Source organism: Mytilus californianus, unplaced genomic scaffold (genome assembly GCF_021869535.1).
Source record: "Mytilus californianus isolate M0D057914Y unplaced genomic scaffold, xbMytCali1.0.p SCAF_11, whole genome shotgun sequence".
Taxonomy (NCBI): domain Eukaryota; kingdom Metazoa; phylum Mollusca; class Bivalvia; order Mytilida; family Mytilidae; genus Mytilus; species Mytilus californianus.
Window position 1 is genome coordinate 50,934,910 of NW_026262593.1, and position 26,144 is coordinate 50,961,053.

Sequence of the window (26,144 nt, forward strand, 5' to 3'; positions counted from 1 at the left end):
GGAGGGAGATATGAAGATTTGTTCACCCAAGAATATTCATATTTCACGAGGGCTCTGCCCGAGGGAAATATGATTTTTCGAGGGTGAACAAATCTTCATATCTCCCGAGGCAAAGGGAAATGAATGTTTTATTCCACTGCCAATCTTTGTTTACTATCAATACATTAAATATTATTTTGCATACATTTATTTTCTTATCCGCTTGTTTTTGTAAGTCAAACTAAACACGACATACCCATTGATAAACAGTAAGGATCAAAATTTAATTATAAGTTTTTTTTGTTTTATCGTCTGAAATAAATTTGAACATGTTCATGAGTTTAGCTATCGCTATTTTAAGAAGAATAAGAAGTTCAAAACAATAATAAGAGTTATAAACATTTGTCCTGAAGATTCATGCAATATTTTACACTGGGCGTTAGACAATTGACCATCAATTATCAATCATTGAAAAGAAAAGAAAGGCAAAAGATATTAAATGGACATTCAAACTTATAGTCGAAAATAAACTAACAACACCATTGATGAAAATTTATAAAAAAAATAAAAAAAGACAAACAACAGTTTACAAAACACAATAAAGAAAATAAAAAAAAAATATTTAAGCCTGATATATCGTAATAATTTGTATTTGAAAATCTCTGCTTTAGAAACACAAAAAGCTAAATTAACAGCATAAAATGATAAAGGATAAAGATATTAAGGGGACAAACAAAACTCATAGGTAAAACAAAGACTAATAACACTGAGGCCAATCAAAACTACTACTAAATATATCACGTGCAATGTAAAATTGAAATCGGTACAATGTACGTCAATATGAGAACGAAGTAAATCATCAGCGATAAAACATTATGAAAACACTATAAAAAGCAAATATAGGGAGAAAAAGAAATGGTGTTCATGCAGTTACAATGACTTAGCAAAGTTCCGCTAAATAGGTGGAAAACACATTTTTAATTGTGTCAGCTCATAACATTATCCAAGTGTCGACACTTTATAATTTACTATTTAGAATTATCAATGTTATCGCACAACTTTTTTTTTAAATCTATAATATAATCAGTATCATTATAATGATTTTACTGTTCCACTTTTTTGCTCTAAAGGTTCAAAACTGATGAATATATTAAATGTAAAGAAAATCTTCTCTAACATTTCACATTAAAAAAAAGTATTGACTTACCCGGAGCTGAGTTTATATAAAAAATGTGACATAAAATCAGCTCCGAGTAAGTTAATACTTTTTTTAATGTGAAATATTAGAGAAGATTTTCTTTACATATGATTTAAGTATTTACTAATTTAAAGATAAAACAAAAATATTTTTCCTTAACTGTAATGAACTTTTCATTACTGGCAATTATCAGTGTATATAATGTGCGAATCCTGAAATGCCATTTTTACTGTATCCGTTATGAATTTCTAATGTAGAATAATAAATTATTATAAACAGACAACAAATTCATGATTTTTAAATAAAATAAGGAATAATATATAATGTGTACTGTTTTTATAAAATCATGCTATAGGTATAAGATGCGGACGGGTTTTCATCGCACCTACAGCCATCCAGGTGTAAAATTGATACACAAATAGATAAATATTAAGAATAGTTCACGAATAGAGCGTGCAAGAGATTTAAAAGTAGCAGTTAAGTTTCATTTGTACTTTTTAACATAATTATTAATGTTGTATAACTTAAAACAGGTTTTGTTATTCAGCTTGTTGATATTGAATCAAATTCCCCTATGCTGTTTTCGTTATGCGATTCATGTTTACTGTCGAATAGTGATACTAGACTTTCATTTTCACTGTATGGGAGATTCATTTCTATTGTACATGCGATGCATTTTCACAGAAGGAAATTAATCAATTTTCACCATATAAAGTTTTAATTTAGCCGACTCTCTAACAAACTTTATGAAGTCAGAAGGATTGATTATATATGAAAAAGCAAAATTTTCGGTTTCGGTCTAAATCTACATCACATACTAATAAAACATCATTAGAGCTATTTTCCTAATGCTTGTAGTTTAAAGGTGTGGTTGGCTTGCTTGCCCTTTTTTTTTTGTATAAATGTTGCTTAAGCATTGTAATTAAGATTGAGCAAACATTTATACAAAAAAAGCAAGCAAGCCAACTAAACCTTTAAACTACAAAGCATTAGGAAAATAGTTCTAATGGATGCATCTTAGATAACACAGAGCAGTCACAAAACGATCTTCATTTCACGATTGAGTGAGTGGTAACGTATTCCTCTCGCACAAACAATTGCCTTACATGTTACGCTTGGATGACTGGATAATTGATATTTATCATGCGATTATGTATACATCTTATACAGTAAAGAAAGTTCGAGCAACAATCGAGTCACCTTAATTAGGTCTTTCCACTTTTCTGTGGAAAGACCTATTGTATTTGTTCTGATTATTATTATTATTTTTTTCTTCTTCCGCCACTTTTTTCTGACGCTGCTTTTTTGTTTCGCAAGATGTCGCTTAGATTTTTTGCATATGATATCGAACAGTTATTACGATTTTGAAACTGACCCTGTTAAGCCAAACACTTTTTATTGTAAGAGTTATCTCCCCAAACACTGTTTTTCTTGGTACAAATCTCCTTCGCAACCGTTAAAGATTACGACAAAATTATTTCACCAATTTGCTCGTTATATCCTCAGGATCTTGAAAATAATTTTGACCGAAGCGGTCCGGAAACTCCATATGAGAGTTATTTCCCTTTCTGTATTTAGAATAAATAAAATGTAATTGTAATTGGTAAACCATAAGTGATAGAGACCTAGGGTCTTTTGATTTGACGTCCTTGGTCCAAAAAACAAAAGAAAATAGGTTCAAGGTCAAAGGTTAAAGGTCAAGGTCATTTTTAAACTTGGATTTGGGCTTATTTTCACTTCTTTTCAAACACGATATAAGATATCGACAACATATTTTTACTTAATTGTTAGTTGCCACATGTCGTAACACAAACATATCGGTTTAAAGGGTACGCTTACATCAAATTAGAGTTTTCTCCCCTCTTTTATTTAAAAATATGCATATGGTGATATAACTCATGAACCACATATAATTAAGTCCTAGGGTCTTTTGAATTTAGGTCCTTGGTTGATGACCTTGAAATTGAGCTCAAGGTCATAGGTTAAATTGACGTTCTAGATTTTTACCTTTGCTTTTACCTCATGTATACATGATAAATCCATGGGACTTTTTGCATTAGGTTTCAAGCCATTTAACCTTAGAAAAGCCAACCGGAAGTGACCTTATGTAAACTGGAAGTAGCTTTTTTTTGTACTTAATTAATGTAAAAGTTTATAGAACCAGATATTTTTGGTATCAGTGTGAATTAAACGTTTGAATAATACCAAAAGTAACATTTTTCAAACCGGAAGTAACAAATTATCTCCCTTATTTAAAAAATATTATATAGAAACCATATATTTTTGGAATCAGCGTACAATAAGCTATCATTTGAAGCTGGAAATGACATTTTAAAACGAATTTTACTATTTTCATATTAAAATACATGTTTTTTTGTGGAAAGACCTTCAATTGTTCTCTGAACAATTGGTTTTTAATTATTATTATTTTTTTCTTCTTCCGCCACTTTTTTCTGACGCTGCTTTTTTGTTTCGCAAGATGTCGCTTAGATTTTTTGCATATGATATCGAACAGTTATTACGATTTTGAAACTGACCCTATTAAGCCAAACACTTTTTATTGTAAGAGTTATCTCCCCAAACACTGTTTTTCTTGTGTACGCATCTCCTTCACAACCGTTAAAGATAACGACAAAATTATTTCACCAATTTGCTCGTTATATCCTCAGGATCATAAGAATAATTTGACCGAAGCGGTCCGGAAACTCCATATGAGAGTTATTTCCCCTTCTGTATTTAGAATAAGTAAAATGTAATTGTAATTGGTAAACCATAAGTGATAGAGACCTAGGGTCTTTTGATTTGAGGTCCTTGGTCCAAAAAAAAGAAAATAAGATCACGGTCAAAGGTCGTGGTCATTTCTAAATTTGGATTTTGGTTAATTTTCACCTCTTTTCAAACACAATATAAGATATCGACAACTTATTTTTACTTAATTGTTAGTTGCGACATGTTATAACACATACATTTTGGTTTAAAGGGTACGCTTACATCAAATTAGAGTTTTCTCCCCTCTTTTATTTTAAAATATGCATATGGTGATATAACTCATGAACCAAATATTATTTAGACCTAGGGTCTTTTGATTTTAGGTTTTTGGTTGATGACCTTGAAATTGAGCTCAAGGTCATAGGTTAAATTGACGTTCTAGATTTTGACCTCTGCTTTTACCTCATATGTATACATGATTAAGCCATGGGACTTTTTGCATTAGGTTTCAAGCCATTTAACCTTAGAAAAGCCAACCAGAAGTGACCTCGTGTAAACCGGAAGTAGCCTTTTTTTGTACTTAATTAATATAAAAGTGTATAGAACCAGATATTTTTGGTATCAGTGTCAATTTAACGTTTGAATAATACCGGAAGTAACATTTTTCAAACCGGAAGTAACAAATTATCTCCTTTTTTTAAAAAATATTGTAAAGAAACCATATATTTTTGGAATCAGTGTACAATAAACTGTCATTTGACGCTGGAAATGATATTTTCAACCGAATTTTACTATTTTCATATTAAAATACATGTTTTTTTGTGGAAAGACCTTCAATTGTTCTTTGAACAATTGGTTTTTAATTTATGTTTGAATTTCTTATAAATCGTTGTTACAAATACGAAATACGTAATTGTAAGAATACAAGGATATATTGGATACAGTTAATTGTTAAATGTTTAAATGGTTCTATACCACGGGGTATAACCGCCGTACAGTTGATTCCGGACGTTAATCGCTGCATCGCGAAGCGATGTTGGTAGATAGACCGTCCTAATAATTTCACCAAAGACTAATTGAAGTACTGTTCAGTTAAGTATTCATTGTATTTATGAAAACAAAGTTTACTGCTCGTGACAGCATTGTATATTATTTATATTACATGAACACCCTGTTACTATTTTAAATTGACAGGTCTGTGAATTACTTGTAAACATCGCGAAACAAACACTCTGTGTAACTCAAACTTGATTAAACTATAAAAAGGCATAGTTGGTTGGCTCTTACACTAAATGCGACCGTGTATTTTGTGATTTGTTGTTGTATAGAATACATAATGCGAATAAGAAACCCATTGTTTTAATTTTATTTGCAGACATTTACATGAAAAACTGACCTCAGAATTTTAGCACTGTACGATTCATTCTCTTTGTAGTTTGTTTGCTCTCTTTAGTACCGTTTGTTGTACATTCTTGTACTGTTCGTTGTGCAAAAGCCTATCAACATGGTAGAAATATGTATGAAACGGCGTGACAAATTTTCAAAGCTTTTTCAAGCGAGTACTAAAACTTTTATAGGAAAATTCGCCATAAAAATACGTTACATTCATGGATGTTCTGCTCCAGTAAATTTTCGGATCCATGACACACTAATAGCAAACTCACCAAAAATATTTGAATTGGCATGATATGAACGTGTATCACCTTAAGGCGATGTGACGCATATCACTCTGACTTTCGAGTGAGATTGATCAAAATGCTGGATTTCTAAGAAACTGGATTGCAATCAGGCGCTCCCGATGAGTGGGCTTCTCTAGCTCCAATAAGTTCTGTTTCACGTCAAACAAATACAAAATTCAGGTTGTTTAAATCTTCAATATGAAATGTTAGAAATGTCAAATAGTTTTAGTAGTTGCAAATGCTTGCTAACAAAATATAAAAGATATGCATTTCAATAGAAACAGCTAATTATGTTCTCGATGTTTTACTAACGAACGGTACAGAACTATGACGAAAACACGCAACGAACGTACAGAAAAAAAAATGGACGAACGGTACACAGCGCACAACGTCCGGAATCAATCATACGTTGGTTATACCCGTGTATATTCAAGTAAGCATCTACGACTAGATTACATTTCAATTGTAAATATCATCAATATTAATGTCATTTAAAGACAATTTTTAGTTGTTGCAAATCGAATTATCATATAAAACAACAATGAAAATTCATCGCACCTCCAAAAATTCCACATCAGAAATGATTCGCATTTATAGTTAAAATGAATCGCATTCAGTAAACAATATTATGTATTCAGCTGGTTTAATTACACATTTTTGGACTTTAATCCTGTTATTATGCATTAAAAAGTTATATTCTAATGAAATTTTGTTAAAACATACATTCAAATCTATTAGTTTGTATTTTCACAAAGTAAACAAACGCATTTTTTCCTATCATCCTTTATTCTACAATAGACATACTCGCATACGACAGTGAAAATGAACTAACTGGATTCGCACTTTATATACACTGATTATGTTATCATCGGTATTATTAAATTTGTGCAATGTGTTTATAAAGATACTAAAAACTAACCAAAGGTAACTAAAAAAGTGGGTGAAATCAATTTGACATGGAAATACATAATTAACCGCTTCAAAGGTTACAGAATGTATTTACAGGTAAAACGTCAACTCGATTTATATCAATACAGCAATACAGGAAAGTATATTTAAAACTAAATTGTATCATTTGTAAGTTTACACTCGTACGATCTCTTATGATCATATTGACAATTCGCATGTGACATGCTGGTTTCTCTTTGTAAACAAATTAACATCGATTTATCTATATTTAGGCAGACTCACAGATGTATATATATATATATATATATATATATTGCTGTTATGGTTTACCTACCTCGTAAATCAACATGTATCGTAACCTATGTCTATTTTGCTGTGTAAACATTGAAATGAAAGAGAAAAAAACCACATGTACGATATTGAGACAACTCGCCACCAGAGACCAAATGACGTAGATGTCAACAACTATAGTTCGCCATACGGCCTTCAACAATGAAACAAATCCCACATCGTATGGTTAGCTATAAAAGGCCCTGAAATGACAAGTAACATTTTGCTATTTAAACGAGAAAACTAACGGCCTGATGTATGATTATGTATGTACAAAACACTAAACGAAAATCAAATATGATATACAGCAACAAACGACAACCAACCAGTTACAGGCTCCCGACATGAAACACTGGCACATACAGAATGTGGCGATGTCAAACAGGTTTTCTGGCGCCAATCCCTCTCCTAACCTGGTGTAACGGTACAACACAAGAACAAGCTATAAAATTCAGTTTAAGAGGACTTAACTCATCATATCGAAACAAAGCAACAACGAAAAAAACCGTAACAAAAACACGAAAGACACAAAATATAGATTTGAGAGTACTGGCAGTTACTGAAAGCTAATTCAAGCCAATAACAACTAATAAAAAATCATGTATCTAAGTCCAATATCCAACCGATTTAGCGTAAAGACTTCTTTAACAGTTAGAGAAAAACATGACCTTCTTCAGCACCAAAATATAGTTATCGACAGGTATGTGTATAACACTAATATTTTGTTTGGTTTTAATTTGCTGATAACAAAATCAATATTAATACCGATAAAACAATATTCAAAGATCTAATAACTTTCGGTGTTGAATTAGTAAACTTTTTGGATAGATATGAGAAGATGTGGTATGAGTGCCAATGAGACAACTCTCCATCCAAGTCAAAATTTATAAAAGTAAACCATTTTAGGTCATGTTTATTTAAATGATCGTTAAGTTTTCCCGGATCGTATCTCAATTTACGGACTCAGTCAACAACATCACCGTAAAAATTAGGATGTGCTGTCGCGTTTGTATTAAGTTTTTGGTACAGCCAAACTTCCAAACCGAATCTTTGTAGCTATGGAAGAATTTAGTTAAGGTTTTAATTAATTTGTGGTAACGATATCCTTGACTTTTCCAGTACACATAGATTACTTTCCTTGAAATACAAAATTCACTTCAGACAAGGGCATAGAGGACGAGTTGAGATATATAAACACCTTTTCATAGGGAAACTGACAAGCCTTGTTTTCGACGACGTATATCTGATAAACACCAAAATTCCACGTGCATGTACCATGTTTCTTTTTCATCTATGTATCTTCGTGTATATAATTAGGCCGTGTTCACACCAAACGTTGCGTACTGTAAACCGGTTTACAGTTAGTTCCATGTAATGAACACTGGTTCCACATTAAATGTGTTCAAATCTGTACATCGATTTTAATTACCTGTACATGAATATTGTTCACAGCAGTAAACAACATGTACACGTTATTTATATTTACATTACATAGACTGAATTGAATTAAAAATGTCTCGGTAAATTTGTGTATCAGTAAGGCGTAAACCAATTCATATATTTTTTTTGGGGGGATGTGGGAGATAAATTGTTTGATTCCTTGAAAATGAAGAGCGGTTTGGGAGGGAGGGGTTAGTTCCAACATGGAGTTTTAAAATGATCCTGTATGTTATTGAAAAAAAAGTTGTATGGTTTTTTTTTAAAGTAACAAAACAAATGGTTTGTCCCAAGTAGATGAATGGTCGGTACCTTAAGGTTCATGTGGACCCTTCGTCTAAAATGGCTGGATTTTTACCTCAAAATTTACTCTGAGTACAGACAAACCTGTGCATCTAAAAAAGTTTTAAGGCATAGCATGCCCTAGATAAATAAAATTCAAATATATTTTATGTTTTAGAAAATTAAAAACTTAACGGGATTTTGCAGTGCACTTTTTTTTCATTCCTCCAGAAGGTGCCAAAATAAACTAAGTTGGGAAAGAGGTTTGAGAACTTCCCCACAGGTAATAATTGAAGTGAACTGTATTGATTGACATGGACAATAGATGGACAATAGATACCTGACAATAATTGGTGATTTAAACTGTGTACCTGAGTGGACCATATCAAGTGAAACTCGACTGTTTGTTTATTTTATCATCTTCTGCAGGGACGAAAAAAAGTGCACTGCAAAATCCAGTCAAGTTTTAAATTTTCTAAAACATACAATGCATTAGAAGTTTATTTATCTAGGGCATGCTATGCCTTAAACATTTATCAGATGCGCAGGTTTGTCTGTACATAGAGTAAATTTTGAGGTGAAAATGCAGACATTTTAGCCAATGGGTCCACATGAACCTTAAAAACGTTCTACTGATTTTGAGAACTTTCAGAGTTCTAAAGATGTCACGATTATGCGGGCTAAAACAGCGTAACAATAAGAGAAAAAGGGATTTTTAAAAATGACTGATTGATTGTTTGTTGATTGCTTACCGTCCAGTGGCAAATATGTCATGCATTTTCAGGACAAGAACAAATTCACAATAAATACAATAGGTAGGTACTGTAATAGAGGCTGTCCGAGATGAGGATCGGGACAATTTGGACTGCCATTGAAAAATGAGAGTATATTGGATAGGTACAGAAATTTTTTCCGTGCAACAGGCCACCTACGGACCCCTCAAAGAGTTTTTGCAAAGCTTCCAAACGTGCAAAGATCTTGACACTCTCTCTACAAGAGGCATCGGATTTAAAATTTCCATTCTAAACGGGCGTGTCTGAGTACATGTACATCCCGGACAGTCAAACGGACACCCCATTTTAGCAAGGGTTTTACGGCCGATCGGAAGAAGATCCAAGTGACCATATTTAATTCCCCAGTCACACATAGGGTATTTTTTTTAAATGAATAGTCTTGAATGGTACTAACTGTAAAAATAACCTTGTCCAAGACATGATGAAAATGAATACTTTGGATTTTGCAAGAAATAGTTGTGTACAAAAAGTGGAAAGATTTGTCGCCAAATAAACAAGCCGTACTATCATCCAGTGTGTAAAAAGAAAATTTTATCAGCAACAGAAAAAAACCCTCCAACTGAAAATCAAATGGTCCAATTGAATTTAATCATGTTTTTCACTGAACAAATTTTGAGTTTTTGTCATATAAATAGGTAAATAACTTAATTCATATTATCATGATTATCATTATAATAATTTTATTCAATATATTGAACTTCCTTAAATATTCACAATAACTGTATACTGCCATCTTGGATTGTACAATAGCAGTACACAATCGGTCTAGTTCTTTGCTAAATCTGCAAATTTTCAGAAAGATTTGGAATTTATGTGTAAGACTGTTTATTTGTATAAAGAAAAATAAGTGATTTATTGCATTATCCAAATTGTTTAAACAAATACCAAATATTTTTGTTTTTAAGAATAAGTTTTTTAACTTAGTCAACTTATTTTCTGAAAGCATATAATAAAACCTATCTTCTCATATTTTACTTCAAAATTTATCTCATAGATGTTTTTTTATTCACAAAATTGGGTTTTTGCATGAACAATCTATGCAAATTTAGGCAATTTTGCAAGACTTGTAGCTTGAAAAATAGCACGGTGACCCATACTTTTTATTATATTTTTGAAAAAAAGCATAGTAAAATCTTCAATTTGGCAAAGTATAAGAAAATTCTATCTGAGGAAATATATACCGATGATCCACCTTAACAAGATTTGATTTGAGATCCTATTTGAACAAAACACCGATTTGTGTTCACACATATTCCGGATTAAACGATTATTTGTGAATCAGGAACCAAATACATCGATGTTGTTTTTGACATCAAATTTCAACTAGCATCGGATTTGAATTATTGTTTTTTTGCATCTATAAAATCACGTGTATGACTGAATATTCGTTTCTCTCGTATGCGGAATTTTATATTTATACATGTAATAATAATAATAAAATATTACAGATCCAATTCAAATCCGATATGGTAAATCGAGATATACATCGTAGTTCATAATATCCGATTTAAGTCTAGCATGCGTGTGAATATGGTATAAGTGTGATATAACTTTTCGAAAAGGATGGAGAGATTATTTGGCCCCGCCCCCTCGGTCATGGTCTGTTGACTTTGAAACGCTTGCTTAGTTTACATGTATTAATTTGTGATTAGGTCAGTTTAAGGGAAATCATTAGTTGTAGGCCAATGTTAATTGGTATGTAATCTACCTGATATCATCTGTGTTTATTTAGGGTTCGTGTTGTCGTATCTTTAGTTGTTAGTGCAGTGTTTTATTGACTGTCGTTTGTCTTTTGGTCGTTTTTCTTTTTTGACTTGGCGATGTCTGTTTTTCTTCGACTACTGATTTTTGAATGTTCAGCCCTTGGTATCATCTGTCTCATTAGGTAAACATCTCTACACACATTTATTATTTAGTAGAACGCAAATTACTACATGATTGTGTCCTCTCTTTTTTTTTTCTTTAGGAGGGGGGGAGGGGGGGGGGGGGGTAAAATACAAATTTTGCTGGGAACATTTTAAAGGAGTAAAGTGCACCAAGTTTTTGTTCGTAGAAAAAAAAACAGCCTAAAAATTATATTTACAGACTCACAAGTGTAAAAGGAGAGATAACTCTGAAGCAAAAAGTGTATAATACCAAAACAGAACCATCAGTACACCAAACTGTACAAGGACAAAGTAAAAAATACCTATGGACAAACAACAACGTTTAGAACTTAAAACATATCCAGGTCAAGTGCTCTGGAAGCGATATAAGTTCTTGCAGCATTTGGGATAAACCTGACAAGTATAACCGTTCGTTATATAAGGTTTAGATGAGAAAGGCATTTAGCGAAATAAAAGATGAAATACCTATTCAACTACATGTATCTACTTTGTTAGTGATTCCATAATTATATGATTTTTGTAAGTTTGAATTAAATCATTTCTACAGAATAGATTTTAGAAATAATTCATGCAATCCATATATTTGTTTGAATGTTCACATGGCCTTGGCCGTTACATGAAATCTCGTTAATGTTATCCCTCGCTAACGCTCGCGATAAAATTCGAATATAACGAACCAGGTCATGTGAAAATTCCAACAAATCTATGGCTTGCATAAATTATTTCGACTCTAATAGGACACACATAGCATTTTATAAAACTGAAGCGACGCTAAGGGTGTCGTGTTTGTGGCTGTTCTTTTTATGTTTGAGGCTGTTCTGTTCATCCCCTGGTCCAAATAATCTGACTTGGTCCAACACACATGTTGTTGTATAGATGACCCTTTATATGTTGTGTGTGAAGTAGCGATAAAACTTACTTCAACTTCTTTTTAGATATGGTCAACAAATAAAATTTTTCATCGGATTTTAACTTGAAAAGTCCCGATGATTTCACAGGAACTGATAATATTTCTAGATCAGGAGCCACCTTGAATTTCGATGGGCTTCGATTGTCAACAATAAGTTTTCTGTCTAATGGTCAGTAACTGTTTTTGTCGCTTTCTTTTTTGTTTTTTGTTTTTTGTTTTTTTTTTCCTGTTTGATTTTTTTTTTGGGGGGGGGGAGGGGTAGGGGGATAGGCTTACTTTTCTTCTTGTTGTTTGATCTGTGATCTACAATATATTACTTCCTTGGTATCTTCTTACTTTTTACACACTAAGTTTTATTTTTAAAAAATCATCAATGTTCCAAAGCGAAGAGGAAAGTTTTTAACACAATTTACTAACTAGATTGCACGTTTTTAAATATCTGCTCAACAATTTGTTAACATACGTATCCTTATGCAGAATTATGTTTATTATTTATATTGATATTTTGTTGATTTATCCCTTAATTTGATGTTTAAACTAAGAAGAATTAGTGTCAAATTACGTGAACATTCAATATAAATAATTGTGTTTGTGTGAATATAACGATTTAAAAGTTGTGTCTTTTGGTGTTAAAAAAGTAAAGGATAATAGTTTTACAAGAGCGATTATCCGTTAAAAGATTTAACTATTTTTGAAAGTATTTTATGAAGTCGTCTCGATTTTTTTTCATTCATGCGCAGTCTTCCCGATATACCCCCATTACATGTTTATTTCAGAATAAGGTCCGAGTGAATTTGCCTAGTGACTTAAATTCAAAAGCGTTAATTTTTGCTGCATATCAATCAATTTTCTTGAAATTTTATTTCTGAATCTCTCTTGACTAGATGCGTAAATAAACGGCTAATTTAATGAGCCTTTCCCAGTGACGGATACAGCAAATAGAAAAGTAAAATTTGGGTTGGACGCGAGGAATGTATTTCTGAAAAAACATTTCAAATAAATGTTATACATGTAAACTACTCTCCTAATCGATTGCTACATTAAGAGGGAAATTTTAACGTTACAATCATTGTTTATTAAATCTCATCAACAATGTTTCCGTATATAGTCGAATTATCACATTATTTGCCTTCTTTAATGTACATTTAAGAATATTCATGTACAAATTAACATTGTCAAATTTGAAAATTTCCGTTTTTTTTTCTTTTTTAGTCTTTAAAGGGGAAGCGTACCCGTAGTAGTATAACTTGTAAAATAACCAAATTGTGTGATAAAATTTATTACTATACAAAATAAAAATACAGATTTATGTTTTTTTTTCTGCAAAAAGCTACTTGGAGGTTGAATTTTCATTGTAAACAACCTTTAATAACAAAATTTAAAAGACTGATGATTTTATGGTTTCCATTGCGTTAATTGGTCAAATATCTGCCGTCAATAATTATTTCCTTATGTGTGCGATAATTTCGATCTTAAACATACGAGACCGTGCAGGTTTGATTTCATTATAAAGCATTATCACACCGTTTATTGATGACAGTATGATCAGTGCCAATTTCATTACATCTATATTTTGAATTGTTAGTGCCGGCTTATCCAAAAACAAAACAACCTTTTGGAACATCGTTTAACGTAGAATAATTTTGGAAATCCATACAAACAGCTTCTTCTCTTAAACAGTCCTGAATATTGTAACCAAATATTGAATAAATAACATAATGAAAATTTTGAAAAGATGACCGTCACCGTGGAACACAGCTTAACATACACTCTTTTGATAGAAACAAAACAACATATATCGGCGTGAGCCCTTAATGGGTATGCTGGTAAATGAAAATAGCACTAAATACTTAAAAGAGGGACGAAAGATACCAGAGGGACATTCAAACTCATAGATCGAAAACAAACTGACAACGCCATGGCCAAAATAATAAGACAAACAGACAAATAATAGTACAGATGACACAATATAGAAAACTAAAGTCTAAGCAACACGAACCCCACCAAAAACTGTGGGTAATTAATGTGTCCGAAGCGCATATCTTGGTGTACCTTCAATAGGAACGCGCAATTCCGTGTCATAATTTGAATCTGCTATCCAAATAAATACTCTCGTTGTGTCGTAGCACCACCATCAATCAACCAATTCAGCATATCATAATTTTTAATATTGCCATAAAGAAAGAAAACCAGAAAATATTGAGAGATTACCTTGTTTGCAAGCGACAAAGATATAAATAAATTACAATAGATTTATCACATTTTGTGATCGATAATCTTAATTTATGTTGTGTAATTCAGCGTCTTTTTTTCAGTTACGTATGGTTTGTCAGTATTTCTGCGATATTTTATACCGACTGATTGACTAAAGTATACAAAAATGGTAATTTCTGGACTTCTCCCGTTTGAAGTTAAACCTTCAATAAAGTCTCCCGTCTGAAGTAAAACCTTCACTAAAGTAGGGCGTCCGTTTGTCTAGAATTGTGTGAAATGCATAAATTCATGTACATACAATGTAGGTACGTCCGGTCGCTAAAGGGATGTTAAATTTGAGGCTTCGTGTATGTCGAGTAGCACGCTCTTTGCACGTTATAGAATCCTTGCAACAATTGGGTCCGTAGATGGCCTGTAAGTGAAAGCTGAAGCCAAAGTATCTGTCATTATCCAGTAGAATACCCCTTCATTTTCCAGCGATCTTTCGAATTTTCCATCCTTCATTCCTTCATCCATGTCAACCCACATTACAAAACCTATAAATAATTCTTGTATCAATTGTTTCATTGATTCCCGTTCTGAGTATGCACGAAATATTTGTTGCTGCAAAATATGTCCCTATCCAGAACACGTTTACTTTCCAGCGACCGTCCAAATTTCCCGTCCTTCTTCCATATCCAGCCACATCGCAAACCTTATCAATAATTGTTGTATTAATTGTTTTATCGGTTCTCTCCTAAATATGACCAAAATATTTGCCACTGTACTTAAATCAAGTGTAAGTAAATCTGCTATATTTGGCTTTTGATTGTCCCTTGATATTCAACTTTATTTTGTACGATATCTTTTTTAAATGCATGTTCTTTTGTACGCAAGGTGCGCGTTTCGTCTACAAAAGACTAATCAGTGACGCTCTAATCATACAATAAAAAAGGTCAAATAAAGAACGAAATTGAAGAGAATTGACAAACCAAAATTCAGAAAGATTTTGCTAAATACCGCCAAGGTTATCTATTCCTGGGGTAGAAACTCTTTAGAACTTCGAAGTTTTGTAAACAGTTAATCTATAAGTATGACCGTATCAATCAATTATTCATGTCAACACAGAACTGCCAAAGATATTGATAAATTTACAGGACGTGAAGATGTAAATGGGAATACACTGGGAAGTAAACATAAACATCACATCTATAAATGTATTTTAAACGAATATTATTCACTAGGTAAAAGATTTATGGTTTTATTGAATATGTCTATTGTTCCGAAGCGTCTATTTAATTTCAACCTAAGTAAGGAAACTAACAAAGAATAAGGAAGGGGGAAGTAATAAAATCATAAACATTAACAACGTAAACGTATAAGTTTTTAACTAGTAAAATACTTCTTGAAAAGCGTCCACAGAAATATCCATTATGAATAAAACGGAAAAACAGTGTTTTACATGGCTTGAAGTCGGTAATTCTACAACACTTGAAGATTTGAACAACCAGTTCACAGAGCGGCATATAGGAGGAATAATTTTTACAACAATTTTAATGATAATTGGGATATTCGGCAACTTTGGTGTTCTTTGGATTTACATTCAGAGATTCAAAGTATCGAATTATAGGACATATACAATATGGCTGGCCATCATGGACATTGCAAACTCGTGTATCGGAATGCCTTTCCTGATTTACTACATGAGCCATTACTTAACTTTTCCATCGTATGTACTCTGCAAATTCGGTCGATTCAGCATGGTCTTTACAACTAACTGTTCCGCCTTTATTTTAATAGTGATAGCTTTTGATAGATACAGAAAAGTATGTAGGCCTTTGAAATGGCAACTTTCGTACGAGAATACAAAAGTTTGTTGTATTATTGCCACAATTTTAGGACTTTTGACGGCATGGCCATGCTTGGTTTTATACGGGATTTACACAGTCAATACGGCAATTCCAGGGGTTAAAGGAATTCGGTGCTGGACAGATGACGACTACAAAAATACTGTTTACCCAAGTGTTTATTATATTCTACTGTACGTCCTCAATTTCTTAGTTGTTCCTGTTTTGTTTGCCGTCTACGCACAGATTTTACGGTTTCTACATAAACATGGAAAAACCGGCGTCAACGTAAAAACTAAGAAAACAACTGTTACACTTTTAGCTGTTTCAGCAGCTTTTCTATTGAGTGCTATTCCACATTACAGCCTTGTTGTTACAACTCGGATTCAAAAAGACTTCAACTGTAAAATGACATTTTCAGAAGGATTTGCTTATTATACATTTGTGTTCTCAATTTTGTTGAACAACGCTGTCAATCCTTTCATATATGGATTTTTGGACACGAAATTTAGGCGCGAAGTGAAAAGTGTTTTCAACAGATTGCTTCAAAAGAAAGCTGAAGATGAAACAGATTGTAGAGGTACCAGATCAATGCAGTCGGATTCAGTTACTCATTAAAAAGTATCACTGAATTTGATCAAAAGGAGATTATTAAAACGAAAGTTGGTTTTTATAGGTGTGTAAAATTGCTTTTGTTTATTCGCGTGCTTTTAAATAAAAGGGTTTTGCACTGATATCATTGAAGAACATACAACATTTACTTTTCAAACATTTGAAATTCGCTGTTAACTAAAAGAACAAAAATCAACTCCAAAAATGATACATCGACATTTTGTGATAAAATGCAATTTTACAGAATGATATCATTGACGTACATATATCAATCAATTTACACTATATAAATTGTGATTTTGAAAAATGTTGATTTATGAGACCGATTCCACTGCTGCTTTAAAAATCACCATAAGATATTCAAGGCCAAACTCAATAGATTATAAAAAACTCACTTACGATCATTAAAACCAACAAAACACGATCTTTAGATAAAAACCGAAATCTTGTGAAGTTATAGTTTTTTAAAGTATGTATGATGAACAATGCACTTGGCTGTTGCTGCTATTTTTTTTTTCTCGATTCTTTGAAATAGCTCCTGTTATCTTCAATTTATTTAAGGAATGACTTTAATATTATTTCTGTCTATGAAGAAATAACATAAAATATGTGGTGCACACTGAATAACCCGCGTAGCGTCTAATTTAAAAGTGTGCACCACATTTTTTAAGTTATTTCGAAAAGACAGAAAAAATATTATAGTCATTCCTTATAATTCAATTCTATGTTCCATTTTTAAGGAGTAAATTTTGAAAAAAAAAACGTTGGTGACGTCACTGTCACATGACAAAATTATGTCTTTGAGCTGATAAACAAAACACTTTCAGCCAATCAGAAGACTTGTTACATCCAAAATTAAATTATATAATGGAAAAGAAAACTATATATCGAACGAAAACTGTATACAGTGAAAAACAGAACTTTCCTTAGTGAAGTTTTTGCTGCATTGCTTACTTCAGAGTTCGAACCCAGCAGGTGGCAGATGCGTTTTACTCCGGTACTTATTGACTATGATGACCAGTTTTCCTGCCTTAGAACAGATGATTCTCCCGGGCACTCCAGCTTCCTCCAAAAATACAAACTGGCCGCCATGAAATAGCCAATAGTACCGAAAGTGGCGTTAAACACCAAAAATCAATAAGTCAATTATTGTTTATTTCAGAAGTTTCCTTCAGATCATTTGCTTGTTAAACAACAATATATTTACAAGAATTTTAATTTCGAATTGACTACCGCAATTTTCCCTTGTCATACAAATACTTATCTGGAAATGATTGTAATATATGCCGCTGGACATGAAGCAGCTTTATCAAATTATAATGTTTTTGTATACCCAGAAGAAAAGTAAATTTAAATATTTGTATACTAGAATTTATTTAGAGGTCAATTAAATATTTTAGTAAATAAAATAAGACGACAAGAAAATTAAGGATTACAAAGATAAACCAGTATGGGGTGGGTCTGCATTAGAAGATCGGTATGTCTATAACAATATGTATGTGGCGACCTTCTTTTTTACAAGTCTTTACTTCGTCCTCAGTCCATATACTTCTTTCAGGTCAATACATCCTTGTATCGACCTCATACAAAGGCTATAATTGCACAATATAGTCTGGTCATTCTTTATGAAGCAAAGTTAGATTTCTTTTTAATTTGTCTGTACGTTTATAGTTAGGAATACTTCTGTAAAGGTTGTAAAAGACGTTTTTCTTTTAAGAATATATGATTACACGAGGAAAGAGGCTTAGATATATCTTCTCTACAGATTTTGGAGTCGTCTGATTCACACCGCCTTTAGAGTGTGTAAAAATATACCGTTGTTTTGTAAGGACATTTATTTTGTTTGTTTTTTGGGTATCCGATACAGCAAAAAAGGAAAATAGTATATACGTTAAGTTTCCAAAGTGAATTTTCAATAAATGATTTCTTTTTTATTTTAATATCAGTTTTATCAAGGTAATTTACAAACAGAAATGATACCGTTTAGGCTAATTGATGTCAAAGAGGAATAGGAAAAGGCAGAGATAGAGGTCGTGGAAGATGTGATAGACAGCAAAATGAGAGAACAGAGATATAGAAATATAGATTCCAACACTGCAACTAGTGTGTTACGATACTTCTACATTCGAGACAGTGAAATTTTAATATTTAAAGCGCGAGGCTTGCCGAGCTTTTTAAATAATTAAAATTTAACTGTTGAGAGTGGAGAAATATCGTAATACACGAGTTAAAATGGTGGAATCTGTTTCTCTTATGATTTTTATCCTTCCTTTTTAAAGATTTGCAGAAAGTTGTGTTCTTTGTGTGTGACGTCATCAGGCATGATCGCCTTTTTCATGACGTCACAATAGGAAATTCAAAAGAAACCAAGAAAATTTGACGCCAAAAATAAATTTCGACCAATCTTTGCCGAGAACAGATATTACACTAGTGAGGAGAACAATTTTTCACAATCAGTTGGGAAATGTGAAAATAGTGAAAAAAATAGAGATATCGGCATTTAAAGGATACCAATAAACTAGGAATCCGAGAATTCAGTGAAGCTGACAATATAATATTATTGTCTTAAATTTTAATTCTCCATCAGTTTGTTCAGATTATGTTTACAACAACGGTTGTAAGGTAGAAAATGCAGAAAAAAGATGACCACACTTACAATTCTATGGAAAAAAAGTAAATAAGACTCATTTACGAATTTCCAAACTCCTTAATAGTAAAAATTATCAAAACAATAATATCTACAAATGATATAAAAAAGAAGATGTTATATGATTGCCAATGAGACAACTCTCCACAAGAGACCAAATGACACAGAAATTAACAACTATAGGTCACCGTACGGCCTTCAACAATGAGCAAAGCCCATAACGCATTGTCATCTATAAAAGGCCCTGAAATGACAAATAAGTCAATATGACCAAAATCGTCATTTCACCGCATATAATAGTTATATTGCCCTTGAAAGAAAATTTTTGTCCATTTAGCGAAAATTAGAAAATAGACAAGATCTTAAAAGGGTATTTACCTTCTTACAAGACAAGTTTATTTGTTTTAGTACGAAGCATAACTTGAATGTTTACGTTGTCATCTCAAGTTACAAAATTAACATCACACATTAGTAAAAAATTGTATAATCCATCAATACACAAACAATTATATCATGGGTTTAAAATTTTCAACCGGAAATATTTACGCTTTTTTTTTCTTTCGTACTATTACCCGATTGACCGAGATCCCTTATTGATACACGGCAAATCTAATATTAGTGTGTCGGCTGATTTTCACGTAATAGGCCTCAATGATAAAATATATTCAGTTATATGTTACAGATATACGGAATATCGGTGAAACATTTTATTACAATTAACAATTTATATCATAGAATGCAGACATCTATATATATTTGTAAAGCGAACACATCTGGATTTCTAAACAATTCGAAAATGCTTATTTTGCTCGATTATAATATTACCCATTATTTCCTTTTGGGTAAGATTAGCACAACTAGTGATAAACTGTGGTATTGTAGTGGTGAATTGTAAATAACCTATACTTATGAATATTGTTTTTCTGTTTAGAGTGAAAACAATTGAAGGACAAAGAATTGATAAAATAATTGATTATTTTTATGTTACTAGTAATTTACAAGATTGCATCCATTACATATCATTAGTCAAAGAATTTTTATTTGAAAATACCATATGGTGATAGTTACATGTAAAGGGGTATTAGCTACAAGAAATAACAAAATGAAAATATGATTCTTGTTTTGTTCAATCATTAAGGAAAGTGAGTGAAATTGTGAAATAATAATTCACTTTTAACAAGCATTTGGTTCAATTTTATCAAAATAAGCTAAGAAACTTCGCCGATGAATTATCCCCTTGCAGGGGAATTTTTCGAATTCATTGTATCCGTATTAAAAATCCAATGTACGTGTAGCTATCTATTTATATCTATATTTATGTTTATTTAATGATATGAGCAAATCAGCCTTAATACGGATAAATCAGCATGTCCAATACCGATGACGTTGCCCTGTCGATATAAATCAAGAGTAAATATTGCGAATACGGAACATTCACTTCCAGTTTCAATTTTCTTACGCCTTTGAACGTATCGTTATGCATAAACACATTTGTATCATATTTTTTAACTTTTATCATAAAAAAGTTTAAATGATATTCAGTGTTTTGTAACGTCTTGAAACGGAAATACTGCCCAGTCTTTTCGAGTACGACTTTCGATTATTATCAATGTTTCAATTCCGTTGATCAATCAACAGAACTCAGACGATTCAAGAGTAAGAATAGCTTAAACTGTCTGATTTATTCTTCCAAGCTACTTCATAATTGCTAGATTAAATACATTGTAATAGCATAAGATTAAGTATACTTGGACGAGAAATTAGAAATTACATCTGACAATGTTCGAACAACCAATTGTACATAGATATAAGAAGATGTGGTATGAGTGCCAATGAGACAACTCTCCATCTAAGTCACAATTTATAAAAGCAAACCATTATAGGTCAAAGTACGGTCTTCAACACGGAGCCTTGGCTCACACCGCACAGCAAGCTATAAAGGGCCCCAAAAATTACTAGTGTAAAACTATTCAAACGGGAAAACCAACGGTCTAATCTATATAAAAAACGAGAAAACGAGAAACACTTATGAACCACATCAACAAACGACAACTACTGAACATCAGATTCTTGACCTAGGACAGTTGCAAACAATTGCAGCGAGTTTAAACGTTTTAATGGTACCAAACCTTCACCCTTATCTGAAACAATAGTGTAACATCAAAGCTACATGTATAAAATATCAATTGAAATAGCTTAACTCAATCAAAAGACATAATAACACAAGTGAACATACACTGAACGAATAAATTTGATCTATGATACAATGTAAATACAAAATCAATAAAATAGGAGATTAACATGTTCACATAATGGAATATAAGTTAATAGACTTAATGCTCCGTGTTGAAGGCCTTACCTTGACCTATAATGGTTTACTTTTATAAATTGTAACTTGGATGGAGAGTTGTCTCATTGGCACTCATACCACATCTTCCTATATCTATTAAAATCAGTTATCGATGGGGCCTCGTCGGAGACTGTTTCATGTTTTAGCTTTACCCATCATGAGTGACGTTTAATTATTTGACGTAATTTAGTCCTTTTCAGAATTTCCAAGCAAGCAAGCTGTCTAAATTTTGTTAGAGGTTAAAATTGAAAAGAACAAATCAAAGTTTAAGAAAGATTTTTATGGTAAAGTAGTGATGGTATGGTATGGTTTTAATGTGTTTCATGCTTCCAATGTTCATTAGCGGTAGTCTTAGAAAGGAAATTCTTTTTATCGTCATTTTTTATCATATTGCATCGAAATTTATCGCCACCTGCTTTCGAAAATGCTGAATTCTAATTATTCGTTTTTCTTTGTTATTTTATTTTAACAAATATAACTAATTAGATGAAATATTGTCCTAAGTTTTGCTAATAGAAATAATGATTTTCTCCTTGTATTTTTTCTTTAAATTAGAATTCATGTAGTCTGCCTGACTGGTACACATATGACGGCGAGTTTAAATTTGTTTTCATATTACGTTTATCTTTTAAAGCCGTTTTGTGATGGCGTAATACGCTGTAACAGATAAGTAACTGTTATAGTTTAAGTAACCGTAATAGCTCACGGGACTTCAATGTTTATATGATATGAAACAGGAGTTATCTGATGAGCTCCCGAATTATTATTAAATTTTCCTTGAAGTGTATATATATCGGGAAATGTGTATCCAGATCTTCCATAGCAAATATTCAACTAAATATCGCAACAAATGATATTAACGTACCAAGGTGCGAAGGGACGTACCCTTTGGGGCGAACGGACCCACATTTATTTATTAGTGCAAACCGGAAGTTCAACTTTCGAGACAATATAAATCAAATATCTTGGAAATCTTATATTTACACGGAGATAAGAAGCAATAGCCCAAATCATCAGTCATTTCTAAATGATAGCTTGCCTCTGGAGTTTAGCAAAAATATATTTAGTTATCCTGATATAAGTTTTGCGTGTACCTAAACACTTGATACTGAAAACTGAGGATCGAGTCGGTCAGCATACAACATGTATATAATTACTATGATTCATATTCTACTCTAGCCTGGACTAGGTCGATGTGGTATGAATGGTGGAGATAAATCACAAATAAAGCCATAATGCCATCAACAGGCCACAGCTTGAGTTATTGTAATAGTTGTAACTAGTTTTACACTATTGTCACTATAGATTTAAGAACTGTAATTTTATCGGTGCCAAATCAACTGGCCATTGTAGTTTTTTAATGGAAACTTTCAGCAATGTTTGCAATGAATTTGGAGGTCCTATTGCGGAACAAAACCAATTTGACCTGCTACAATCATTCCCTTTTTAGGTTTTGTCATTGATACAGTTCGTATGATGGTTATCATTCCTCAGGAGAAGTTGGTCAAACTGCGCTCAGAGCTGAGACCTTTATTCCATAGAAAAAAGATAATGTTAAGAGAGCTGGAATCCGCCATAGGCTTAATGTCGTTTTGTGCAAGAGCAATTCCTTCATCCTGGGCTTTTATACGTAGGTTTTATGATCTCATTGCAACAGTTAAGTGTAAAAAGCATCACTATAAGGTTAGAATAAATAAAGAGGTTAAAGCTGACGCTTTACTTTGGTTACAGTTTTTAGACACTTTTAATGGTCAGTGTTTTTTCCCTGAAAGAGTTTGGTTATCGAATGACATTCTGCAGCTGTTCATCGATAGTTCTGGTAATCAAAATTTAGGCTGTGGGGCTTTCTTTGGTGGTAAGTGGGCTCAGTTAAAGTGGCCTGAAGTTTGGTGTTATTCACCCATATTGAGAAATTTGGCTTTGCTTGAGTTGATTCCAGTTATTCTTGCTTTGTATTTATGGGCAGATTTATTACGTAATAAGAAAATTCGCTTTAACATAGACAACCTTGCTCTGGTGAGTATAGTTAACAAGAGAACTTCTAAGGACAAGCAAATAATGAAACTTATTCGTCCCCTGGTAATATTAACCATGCTTAATAACATGCAGTGTATTGCTGTGCATATTAATGGTCCTGAAAATAAAACAGCTGATGCCATTTCTCGTTTTCAGATTGATCATTTCAGATGTTTGGCCCCAACAGCAGATATTTACCCTGCTCCGATTCCACTGGAATTTATGATTGTTTTTTCAGACCTTTAGTAACCAGTTTGATTGAAATTTCCGTAGCACCCAGTACATTACAGATATACCAGAGAGGGCAGTCTTGTTTTTATGAGTTTAGATCTCTTTATGGTTTAATGAATACATGGCCTATTCCTCTGTGTGAATTGTTGAGTTTTAGTGCTTACTTGTTCAAGAAAAATCTATCCCACCCACTCAACCATAAATTGTTACGTTACTGGGCTGGGATTGTTTAGTAAGGTTAACAATTATGAGGATGTGTCACAAAAATTTGTGGTTCGGAAGCTTTTAGAAGGTATTAAACGCTCAAGGCCTAAGAAAGACGATTTACCAATAACCAGAGCCATATGCTGAAATCTATCATTTTTTCCTTATCTTGTGTTTGTAAAACTCAGTATGAATTAAGTTTGTTTAAAGCTGCCTTTTCCCTTGCTTTTCATGGATTATTTAGGGTCGGAGAATTGGTTGTTACCAATGGTGTACAGAGCCATACATTGCAGATATCAGACATACAGATTTTAAGTGGTTTGCTTCAGGTGTGCATTCCTTCGTCCAAAACACCAGTTGGGCAAAGGTTCATACATTTGGATTCATCCTCAGTTAGATTTGATGGTTTGTCTTGTTAAATTGGTCAGCGAGTTTATTAAGTTGAGACCCCCAGTTTTGGGTCCTCTCTTTTGTCATTTTGACGGTAGTCCTTTATCTAGGTATCAGTTCGTGTCTTAATTAAAAAAAGGCTATCAATTTGTCTGGTATTGATCAGACCACATATAGTTCTCATTCTTTTCGTTTTGGGGCAGCAACCACTTTGTCAATGGAAGGAGTACCTGATTGTGAAAAAATAAGGTTAGGTCGTTGGAGTTCCAATGCTTACAAGGGTTACATAAGAATTTAGTTTCAATTAATTATGCTTTAAATTGATGATTGTATTTGTATTATATATATAACATAATACATGCATGTAGCTAATTGCTATATACGTATTGTAGGAGATCCTGTAAATATTTAGATAGTAGGATCCTCTATAGTAAAGCACGCTTTTGTAGCAGCTCGAGATCGTCCAGGTGGGGTTAACGTAGGTCTAGGGCGATTGAATGCGTCTTTGTGGTGGCAGGGCAAGGGTTGCATGATTGTGAAGCATGTTAAAAGTCAACTCAGAACAATGAAAAAATATGAGGATCCACAACATTTCTTAATATTACACGTAGCGGGTAATGACATTGGTAGTTCTAGAGTGATTATTTTGCGTAATGAGATAAAGAACGTAATCAGATGGATTATGCAGAGGTTCCCCAACTCTTAAGTTAGTATGGTCTCAAATTTTGACCAGGTTGAAATGGCGTCATTCAGATGACCGCAAAGCAGTGGACCTGTGTCGCTATAGAATTAACAACTCTATGGGGGTTACTACATACAATACTCTGATATTCGATCAGATCAGAATTTTTTTCAACCACATGGTGTTCATTTTTCACCCTTAGGAAATGAATTATGGTTGGACATTTTGCAAGGTGCAATATAACATTTCATTCTAAAGAAAGACGATGCTTCCACTTTTCCGTGTTAATTATATATGTTATGATATACAAATACAATCATCTATATTATGGTTTGTTGTAGTTTTGGTTACTATTTCTATCTGTGTATGACAATATGTTTTGGAACAGTAGTTCGCATAAAAACAAATAGATTATTTGACATAATTATCTGATTCACAGCTTTGCAGCGAACCGCTATTTTTATGTTTTCCTCCGTCAATGTGGCGGAATTCGCTGCATATAATCTTAATTTTAACTATGTCAAATTTAGGTTTTTTAATATTTACACCTGTGTATCTAAATTTAAAGCACCTGTGTATCCAACGGTGCATCTTAACATTTTCATATATATAGAATCTATCAACAAGGTTGCCATATTATATTCAGGTAACCAATCATTCATCTATCTACATCTATCTATATATATATATATATACTAGTCTAAATTGCAAACAACGTTCAAACCTATGATTGCGTTGGATAAAAATCGCAATTTGTATTCGTGTGCATGTAAAACAAATTTCTTGGTAGAGTGGTCTAAATACAGCACAAACAACATTTTCCAAAAGACCAAAAGAGTAAAAAAATATATTTTAACAA

General features: G+C 32.6%; 1 protein-coding gene across 1 annotated transcript in view; it reads left to right on the forward strand.

The window, feature by feature from the left end:
• Positions 1-16,889, forward strand: part of LOC127720269 (type-1 angiotensin II receptor-like) — an 85,055-nt gene extending 68,166 nt beyond the window's left edge. Inside the window, exon 2 of the mRNA XM_052226769.1 lies at positions 16,734-16,889. Coding sequence (XP_052082729.1) covers positions 16,734-16,771 — 38 coding nt within the window. The 3' untranslated portion in view covers positions 16,772-16,889. The remainder of the gene's footprint in view (positions 1-16,733) is intronic.
• Positions 16,890-26,144: the final 9,255 nt, after the last annotated feature.